The 10,625-nt window shown below is 43.2% G+C and overlaps 2 protein-coding genes across 2 annotated transcripts; both read right to left on the reverse strand.

Annotated features, from left to right (window-relative positions):
* Window positions 1-1,143: 1,143 nt before the first annotated feature.
* LOC127771209 (protein TIC 40, chloroplastic) lies at window positions 1,144-7,025 on the reverse strand. The gene is made up of 14 exons (XM_052297055.1): window positions 6,669-7,025; window positions 6,043-6,157; window positions 5,905-5,962; window positions 5,800-5,817; window positions 4,235-4,487; window positions 3,977-4,095; window positions 3,840-3,903; window positions 3,639-3,717; window positions 3,361-3,401; window positions 3,223-3,268; window positions 2,454-2,551; window positions 1,880-1,983; window positions 1,757-1,804; window positions 1,144-1,646 (listed from the first exon to the last, which is right to left on the reverse strand). Exons 1-14 carry the CDS (start codon window positions 6,859-6,861, stop codon window positions 1,593-1,595), a joined length of 1,290 nt encoding a protein of 429 aa, XP_052153015.1. The 5' UTR covers window positions 6,862-7,025; the 3' UTR covers window positions 1,144-1,592.
* A 382-nt stretch (window positions 7,026-7,407) lies between these two features.
* On the reverse strand, window positions 7,408-10,473 carry LOC127771210 (uncharacterized). Its single transcript, XM_052297056.1, has 4 exons — window positions 10,034-10,473; window positions 9,794-9,916; window positions 9,119-9,337; window positions 7,408-8,273 (listed from the first exon to the last, which is right to left on the reverse strand). The coding sequence occupies exons 1-4, from the start codon at window positions 10,199-10,201 to the stop codon at window positions 7,794-7,796; spliced, it is 990 nt and encodes a 329-aa protein (XP_052153016.1). The 5' UTR covers window positions 10,202-10,473; the 3' UTR covers window positions 7,408-7,793.
* Window positions 10,474-10,625: the final 152 nt, after the last annotated feature.

Here is a 10,625-nt window from a genome sequence, read left to right on the forward strand (position 1 = left end):
CATAATTATGACCACGTGTATTCTTAGTTGCTGCAGTGGCTAGAGGTTATATATACTTTCTAAAAAGAAAATATTGTTTCACCTCTCCAGTGCAGCCTACTCAGCCTACTCTTTTGAAGTGAAGTCGCCTCTTTTCTCACCGTTTGTGCCGGTGCTCGGTAGCCGCATTTGAGGATTTTGTCACAACAACGACAAAAAAATAAAAAGTCCGGACGGATTGGCTGGCGCGCCATTGCTGCGATTACGAACGACCCGTTGGGCGGCGCGCGGGGTCCCTGCGACGTATGCCGCGAGTCAAAACGCTGATCGCTCGTCTGTCTGAGCGAGTAGTAACGACGCAGCCTCAGGCTCAGACACACAACTTGTCTGACGACTGACGGGGGCGACTGGTGTTGTGGATGGTGTGAGACCGTGTGACCTCATCTCGAATCCGCCTGCACTGCGGGCTGCGTCCCTGCGTGCGGCAACTTTGCGCTAGTTATACCGCTGCTGGTGCTCAGGTGTGGTGGTGGTGGTGGTATCTGACGGAGGATGGTGTTACGTACGTAGACGGGACGGGAGGGCGGGGGGGACGGTGGCGCCGGTGTGCGTGGCTGGCTGGCTGGCTGGCTGCGTATAGTAGGGGGTGGGGGTTGGACACCACCGACCTCCCCCGCCACGCACACGCACGCGTCGTCTACTACCTGCGGCTACGAGACGTCGAGACCCGGACAAAGAAGAAGAGAAAATGCGTCGTGTGCGCGCGTGGTGAGCCGTGACGCAGGTGCTCCGCCCGTGTTTGAGGCCGGAGCGCAGCGGTGGCCTTCGGCTCTCACGCCTCTCCATCAAAACAAAACGGCGTGAAGCAAACTCAAAGCAGCAAAGAACCTGTCTTGGATAATGGAAATGGAATTGTTGATCGCATCGTTTGCCGGGAGAGCCCCTCATATGGGAATCCAAACAGAGCACTAATGGTAGATCCACCGGATCTCTCTGCTCGTGATCAGCTGAAAGTAGGCAGTTTGTCCTGGTTACCTCACTGGTAGACAATGGTATCCTGGAACCTAAAACATACCTCTATCACTATGGTATGATCATGAGCTCAGTAGCCTCAAGAACTTGAATTATTAGCCTCCAAATTATATGTAGAGTAACACAAGCACCAATCGAACCAAGTTGCTTTGGAAGATAGTAAACGTGTTCGCTTGCATTGCAATGCTAACACAGATATAATACATAATATTATCAAAATTGAGGTGATATGAACTATCTCTGCATCTTCACAACCTACCACAAACCTCGTAACGTCAAAGCACAAGCTACACAGTTGTACGGGGGCGCGGGGATGTAAATAAAAAAAATCCTTAACTTCGCTTCGTTGCCTGCTCTGGCTTGAGGCAGGGTCACTACCAAACCAAACACTAGGCGATATGATGATGTACATTGGCAACTCAAAAAACCCTGACAGGAAAGCTTTTACATCTTGTCCGTAATGACTGAACAGATGAACTTCGTTTCCTTTTACTCAGCCGATCAACAGATGTTACCGCAGCCACTTGGAAGAGATGATAGGGCAACAAAAATCAAAACTGCAATCTCACGGCGACGATCCACTAGCCATTAATTTGAGGGAAGATTTGTGATATCTTCATAAAAACATCCATGACCTAAAAGCAGACTCATCAAATTAGAAAGAGAAGCATGATGCAATCCATCTCAAGTCTTTGAGTAAATTGATAAAGGTCCAATAGATGACCGGAATACACAGAAAACATACCTCTTTGTCGTTCTGGTATTTTACAATATTGAGCGGGTTTTGTGAGCACTGCATCAAGATGATTCTTTGTTAGAAGATGCAACAGTTTATTCAGTAATGAAATGAATTTGTACAGAAACTTACATCCATGATCGCTGTTTGAATCTTTGGGTTCTGGAATGCAACAGCAACTTCTGGGTTTGCCATTATTTTCGATACTACCTCCTCTGGAGTCATGCCAACTTGCGCTGAGCAAACACAAAATAGATTGATGTCATATATGCTCATTTGAATTTGAATAACTTTTTACAAAATGCGATGGAACAATTTTGCAATAGATGAATTGTTGCAAACAATAGAAAACTAGTTCAGCACAATGGAATCACAATCCAGTTTAATTATCTCCACCCACCTACCAAGTATGCAAGGACATAATAATGGGAGCAGGTGCGAAAAACTCTGCTAGGCGTATCTAGCACCAGAAAGTGACAAAGGGGGTAAAAGAACATATGCTCCATATGACTTCACTATAGCCCAAAAAGAAAGAAAGGAAGACAGAAAAGAAATAAAAAACAGGTTCGCATTAGGGGGGGAATAGCACATATCATCGAATTGCTCACTGGGACAGGGTACTAAAGCATAGCATGGAAGCTAAACAGAATTCCAGTGTTCCAATCAGGAACTACTAGGTAAATGTGGAAATGTTTAATTCACTCACCAAACTGCTGCCTGACTTCTGGACTGCTAAGGTCAAAATTCTTCAAGTGATCGAGCATTCGGTTATCCCATTGATCAGGAGATCCACCCATGTTGTTTCTGTTTAGAGAAAAACATCAGCATAGTCTAAGGAAAGCCAGATAAGATTTGTATATTAGTTACATCATGCAATAATACCGCAAGTCTGCAAGGGACATAATAGACTGTAGGTAATGATCAGTGGCACTAACACAACTAAAGTTGGCATAACCCATCAAATACAAGGCACAATTCTACAGGCCAGTCCACCACAATTCTAAAAGCCGAGATGTAAAAGGCTTAAGAGTCTTAGTTTAGGTTATGGTGTTTTATTTGAGTCTAGCAGGGTCTGCTGCAGCTCGAGGATGAGCTGCTCGAAAAGAGGTGAGTAATGTCATGGGCTTTGGGCCGGGAATCCTAGGCCCATTGGATAGTCAGGGTTTGTTAGGATTAGGTTAAGTAGTCCTCCATCTATATAAGGAGGGGATCCTATCCCAGATCAATTAGGCATTAGATCAATATTTATCTTAGTGCCCATCAGCCCTGCCTTCTCAGTGCGACGGAGAGCGTCGCGCCGTTTAGGTTCAGGGTCATTCCCTGTTTCTTCCTCTATTATAATCCAGTTCATTTTCCTTCACCCCGTTTCATCCCAAATAATCCTAGCACGTGACAACTTCATTGTTCAAGACAAATTAAAAGTGACCTAGCAACAACTGGCTTGGAGGGAAAATATTCAAGGAAGAGTGTATTACAGCATATCCTGTAGTTGTTGGCGGTACATTGGATTCTGCAGCATCCCTGTAACATAAGATTTCCAGACATCAGTCCTCACTATATCAGAACATATATTTATGTAATATCGGAGTGTTAAAAAGTAAGTAGGAGCATACACTTGAATGAATCAGGGTTCCTCATCTCCTCAGGCAAATAGCTGCAACATTTGAAGAAATTAGCAACCTTCAAAATTCTTAGGTACTTCAAAATGTGAGCTCTTAATTCACAGTTATTATTCCACGTTTTACAAGAACTGAAGACTTCAGAAATGAAACAATTAGTTATTCCATGCAGAATTAACTTCATGTTATACTGTTGTGGCACTGTCCTCAAAGATGTCAAAGATATCTATTCATGTAGACAAAATTCTGACTTATATTGGTCCCAAACTTACGGGTAAACCATCTTCTGCACGGCTGGATCTTCCATCATTTTCTCAATTGTATCAACGGACAACATAGGCCCTGAATTGCCTACATACATAATCAGTTTAGGACATTTATCAACAGCAGATAACTAAAAATCCTTCAACAGAAACACAAATAAAAAAACTAAATGTGAATAATAAAAATGTGCTAATGATAATAGTACTTACTAGATTCAGTTGTCCCGCTAGCAGAACCTTCATTCATCTTAAAAGCAGTTCCATTTGTTGGAGCCTATGAAGATCATTGAAAATGATTAGTTGAATTGTACTTGGAGCCTATTACAAAGCTTCTTCATGCAACTTACTTTTTGCTCAGTATCCTCCATAGTTTCACTCTGTTTACTCTCACTTTTTACATCCACTGTCTCCAGTGAAGATTGAAGTTCCTTTTGCTGCAACTCTTCAGGAGAAACGTCAACAAAGGCTGCAAACATTTTGTTACAATAACATGAGATATGCATGACAAAAGTATGAAGAAAACATAAGATTAGACACTAATCACAAGCTCCATCCCCTATTCACTGATAGTTGGAGAAGAATTCTCAGAGATAAACGGCCAATACCAAATTTCTTCTTTGGCTGTTCAGCCACATCAGCCTCTTCCAAAGTTCCAGTTGCTTCCACTTTAGTAGCTGAAACATCGACAGTTGCAGATTGAGGAGAGGTATCTTTCCTTGGTTGTGAGTATGGGTAACTGCTAGGAGCTGCAGGAGCTGCCTGTGGTGGCATGGCAAATGGGAAAGGCGAGTTTGAGCCAAAAGTGTTTGGCGGTGCCTGGGTCATCATTGACTTGAATGCTTGTTGCATTGCATATTTCTGCATCAGAATTAGCAATGTGTCAAAACTGGCAAGCAAGGGAGAGAGTTATACGATTTTAAGTTCCAACAAGACATTATACAGATCAAACCTACAAAGAGAACATTGTATTAATTAAATCAGTGCAACAATGGATACATCACGATATACTTTCGAGAAAAGAAGTGGTGCAACAATGTTAACTCTCTAGTAATTAAAAGAACTAGTGGAAGTGATGATGCTGTATCATCCTCACTTTGGATCTTTTATGGGTGAATTTATGTATACGTGTGTGTTACTTATAGGTTTTTTTTGTAAAATATTGCACTATTTTACATGCCAATATTTTGAAGCTGGGTGAGGTGATATGATCATATTTTACATGCAGAATTTACATTAGAGGACTTCCTTTAGTCTTTTATATATAAAAAAAATTGATCTTAGTGAGTACTCCCTCCGGCTCCATAATTCTTGATGTTTTGGACAATGACACGGTCTTCAAAATATATCTTTGACTATGTTTTTCTATTATAATATATAATAAATATATATATTTTTACTTTTATTATTGTACTTTATAAGACAAATCTAAATATGCTGTTCTAGTACCTTTAAACTAAATATTTTTAAAGTTATTGGTAGTCAAAGTTATAAAAATTTGACCTCAACTTTGTCCAAAACGTCAAGAATTATGGAATCGGAGGGAGTACACCAAATTGTTTTGACATCCATCACAATGCATGGATATTATGCTATTTTATCAATATTGAAAAGAACTAGAAATTATGTGATAAGAAAATGAATTGTCTAACAAAACTACAATACTCCCTCCGTACTCGTAAAGGAAGTCGTTCTGGACAGCGACACGGTCTCCAAAACACAACTTTGACTTCTTGTTTCTATAAAAATATTTATTGAAAAGTGATATATGTATACTTTTATGGAAGTATTTTTCAAGACAAATCTATTCATATAATTTTTACATTTTCAAACTCAACAACTTGAGAGTTATTCATGATTTATATTCCCAAGGTTTGACTTAAACATTGTCCTAAACGACTTCCTTTACGAGTACGGAGGGAGTACACTGCAACAGTACCACCTTTGCTAGAACATATGCCATGCATTGCTTCAAACTATTAAGAACTAGAAAGGAAGGCATGGCTCACATGTGGGTATGTAGGTTCATCACAAAAAAAGCTCACTAAAATACCTCTCTTGCTTATGTACTAGTATGCAGAGGTGACCATGGGTCATTCTCAAGATCAAGTATGCAATTGATAGGGTACATACCATTTGAAGATGTAGAAACAGAGGAAAGTTGTGAACTCACCTTTACCATCGAAGAGACCTGATATAACAGCCAACACCAAGTATTAAAATACAACTCTAAGAACATTTAATCACAAAAAAGCATTACAGGTAATTGTATTCACACCATAGAAAATGCTGCGGACAATGCTACACCAACTCCAATCCAGAAAACAGGCGAACCGCTGCACAAAGGATTTACATGTCATCATGCAGTGTAAGTTGAGAAAATTGTAGCCAGACAAAAGAAGGGAAACTGGCGCACATGTATGACGATGGGGGTGGCATGGGAGGTAGGGAACCCGTTCCAGTTGACATATTCTCACTGTTGGTCGAAGACGACATGCTTGCAAATCCATTTGTCTTTAATCCCTCGAAACCTGTTGTTACAACTAAACAATCAGAATAATGGAGATCCTCCGGCGGCATAAGATTAAAATGGGGGAAATCCTAAGCTGATTGGGATTGTCTATTCGTCGGCTATTACTACAAACAAGGACAGATATGCTGACCATTTTGTACTCATCATTTGCCACACTACCAATACTGGATAAGGTGGCCATTACTAACTCACCAACTGCCACCATACTACGAAAATAAAGACAGTATTCCATCACGGATGCATGACTTAAGGTCACTAAATTCGCAAGGATAACACACTCAATTCCACTAACGAAGCCCATGGCACAGCGATGGATCCAGCTGATACACAGAGTATAATAAAATTCCTGACAATCCCACAAAAAAAAAAACACTATAGCACGGACACTTGAAGCGAGCGCATACGAGAGCTTTCAGCGCGCACCTACCCAAAGAGCGCATCCGGCTCGCATCTAACGAACAAACCTAAAACGGAAGCACACCCACACAGAAGCACACCACCCCCCTCACCGTTCCCGGACCCGCGGGCCGCGGCGGCGGCGGCGGCGACGACGACGAGCTTGGACCTCCCAGCTCCCCTCCGCCCGGACGCCGCAGCCGTCGCCGGGAGAGTCTGCGAGGAGGGGCGGCGGCGGCGGGCCGCGGAGAGGGGAGGCAGGCGGGGAGAAGCGGAGCAGGAGGAGGCGAGGACCAGGCTCTCCATGCCGCCGGCTGCGCGCGCGGGGGGAGGGAAAACCCTAGCTTAGCTCTACTACTGCTGCTACTACAACTACCACCCCCTCGCCCCTCCCCACTCGCGCTAGGGTTTTGGGTGGGTGGGTGCGCGCGTGAGTCGACGAGAGACCTCGGGCTCGTATTGTGTAGGCTACGTTCCCCCTTTTACCCCTGCGGTGAGCGAGAGGAAGCTGAAACGGAGGGGAGTCATCGCCTTCCGCTGCGTGGGGCTAGTATCCATCGCTATCGGGACATTCAGAGTTTCAGACTGTCAGCGGCTCATTTCAGGCACTAATTGCAGACAGCAACATTTAACCACTGATGAAAAAAATAATACTACTACTAATTAAGATGCGATGTTTCAAAATTCGAATATCTCAAAATGCAATTCGGGCCAGTTCAAAAAATGAAAAGGGAAATCCAGTAAAGTCGAATAAACAACTTTTATGCCTTGTTATTAACTGACAAAGTTCAATGTTTTGGTTCTGAATTTGAGAGAAGAGAGAAAATTAAAGTAATCCCGTTCACCATGGAATGGAGTGTAACTAGTAGTAGTAATTAGTGCCATTGCAGAAATCATATCGCGTTCAATCACTCAAGTTACAAAAGTACAACGGTATACATGAATGAGAACATATGCATACAACCTTCAGTTCACTGTGCTAAGTTATTTCCCATCTTACAGCAGAACAAATGTTCAGAAAAGCCGAACGAGATATTCTAACGTTGAAGGGTTGCCTGCACATATATTTTGATCAAGTAAGGTAGAGCATCATGCAGATCAAACCAAGGGGATTATCTCCTGGAAATGCTAGAAGGGTGAAACCATCCATCATTTTACAGTCTTCCCGAAACCTCAAACAAGAATATGATGACCTTAGCCTATAAGAAAAAACTCGGTGAGTATCTCTGCCTCGTACTTCATATCTGCTGCGCTTTGGCTTTCTTCCGCGCCAGAGCTCTTTCTCTGGCAGCAGCAAGTGCATCAGCATTTCTCTTATAGTGTTCATCCGTGATCTGTGCTGGTTGAGTATTCTGTGGATTCTGGGTCTGAGGAGCTGGTTGGGTATTTTCTGGTGTCTGGGTCTGAGGAGCATCCAAGGAAACATCTGCATTTTTCTCGGTAGATCTAGCAGCAGCTGAATCCCTTGATTGAGTTGTAGCAGGTTCTTCCACACTTCTACTTTCATTGGCCGTCTCTGCTCCTTCACCGGAGTCCCTTTTGCGCTTAGGAGAGCGATCGGATACTTCAGCACCAACCTTGCTAGTTTTAGCATCTTGAACTTTCTCGTCTAACTTTTCAGGTTTAGCATGTTTTGTATTGTCATGTGTCTGTGCACCGAAAGCAACATTCTTACTAAGACCAAAGTAAAAATCACTCAAGTCTTTCTTCTTAGTAACCTGTACAAAAATAGACGAAGGAAACGTAATCAGTTACAGTGAGCCAAAAGAATTTTTTGTTGTGAACCATTAGAAGTAATTTTATCTTAGCAAATACTCCCTCTATCCCATAATATAAGGCGCGGTCAAAGTTGGCACAGTCTTCAAAACGAATGTTAGCTTATAATTTCTCATATACCATAAGGTTTGTAGTAACAAAATTATAACCATATGAATGTAAATTTAAATCTCGATCTAATGATATAATTTTTAACAAATAAAATTCATTTTATATTATACTAAGTGTTGGTCAAATGTTTGAAATGTTGAAACTTCAAATGCATGCGCGCCTTATATTATGAGATGGAGGGAGTATCTGATTTGGAGATAAACAAAACTATTGCATTAATTTGGTGATCAACAAACATATTTCAGATTCCCGAAAGGTTGCTTGTGTAAGCAGCAACCAGAAGATAGTGTTTTTCGTAACCAGCAAAAAGCAAAGTGAAGACAGTCCTTTAAAAAGAATGCTAAAAACATATAAAAAAAAGGTAGGTTTACAATTTTGCATAGCAATATAACATAAAAATAAGTGAAAAGGTCCTCTCTTTTCTCTCTCGTACTCTTCTAGCAATATAACATAAAAATAAGCAAAAAGCATCTGCATATTAATTTGAAGATTGTGAACTCAAACTAAAGAGTTTGACTATAAACATTACAACAATTCAATTAATATCAAGTTTAATGCATAATTTTGTTATGACCAACCTCACAAGAGACAACACAAGAAGCATTGGTAGAAATAAATTATGGAGATAAACATGCACATAATCAAGAGTCATGAAAAAAAATTGAGAAAAGCTTACATCTTCCTTTTCTTCTTGAAGCTGCCGCCGCTTCTCTTCCTCCAGCCATTTCCGCTCCTCCTCAAGTTTCTTCCTGTAGGCAGATGTAACAAATTTGTCTTTGTCACCATATAGGTGGTCTTCCTTACTCCTCTCTTTTTGAAGCTTCCTCTCATAAATTATGTCCTGCTCTCGTTTACGTTGTTCGGCTTTCTCCTTAAGTGCCGCAATGTATTTTGACTGAGAGAAGCATAGCATTCAAACGATGAGTAGCCATTTACATACTCTCTGCGCTAGTGCACATTTGGGAGAACCAAACAATTCCTTGTAAAAATAGCAAATCACAAACTTGCACTACCGACAATCAACCATGAAGGTAGATTTCAGTTAGCCCTGAAGTATGCTCCAATATACATCTAGCAAACATACCAGCTGGCAGCTGCTAATCCCCAAAAATGAAACTCCCTATGCTCAAGCAACAACTACTGCTTTTTTTTTATCAAACAGCACAAAATCTCTAAGCTTCAGCAACAAAAGTAAAACCCGACTGCCTCACATCCATCATTAAATCAGTACCACGAGGGGAAATAATACAACCCCTTCACTAAAAATTAATAATGTATACTCTTTGGAACATCCCGGTGACCATAAACAAAGCACAAGAGAATTAAGTAATCAAATCAGAGGGAGACTTACCTCGCGAACTACCCTGTCCTGCATCTTGGGGAGGGCGGCCTTCTGCTTCATGTCGTCATAAACCTCGTCGTAGGCGAACACCGAGGGATCCTCTTCCATCGCCTTCTTCTGCTGCTCTTCCACCTTCAGCACGCAACGCAAACCCCAAACAAGGGTAATAAGTAAGTCAATCTACTCGTGACCCGCACGGCCCAGCCGGCGACGGTGGAGGGGTTGGGGGAGGGGATTCGAGCTAGTTACCTTCTGCTGGGATCGCTTCTTGTACGACTGCCGGAGGATGTCGGCCTCCACGTCATCGTCGCCATCGTCGGCGAAGGCCGCCAGGGGGCGGGCCGGCGGCGGCGGCGGCGCCCGCGACGACGAGGACGCCGCCGGCTTCGTGCGGAGCTGCAGCCCGTACCTCTGCATCGCGGCGGCGGCGTCCAGGTGGTGCGCGGATTCGACGCGGAGCAAACCCTAGGCTCGGGCAAGGGGAGGAGGCCACCTGACGCGGAGAAATCCCTAGGATTCGGCAAGGGGGAGGAGACCCGTGGATGAGGCGGGCAGCGAGCGAAGGAAGCAGGGGCGACGAGCCGGCGACCGACGGCGACGGCGGTGAGGGTCGCCGGCGGCGACCTCGTCCAGCGACTCGCGAGGAAGAGGAGAGGAGGGCCCGAGACTCCGAGAGTGAGTTAACGGCGAAATCCAGATGGGTATTTTAGGTTGGATCCACTGATACTAAAATCCAGCGCGACCCATACAGCCCACCTCCGCGAATTGGGCTGCGATACCAGATTTCGAGGCCCAATACATGAGATACAAACTGGCCCCGTACGTTTTCGTGAGATTAAAA

The sequence above is a fragment of the Oryza glaberrima genome, chromosome 4 (genome assembly GCF_000147395.1).
Source record: "Oryza glaberrima chromosome 4, OglaRS2, whole genome shotgun sequence".
Lineage (NCBI taxonomy): Eukaryota > Viridiplantae > Streptophyta > Magnoliopsida > Poales > Poaceae > Oryza > Oryza glaberrima.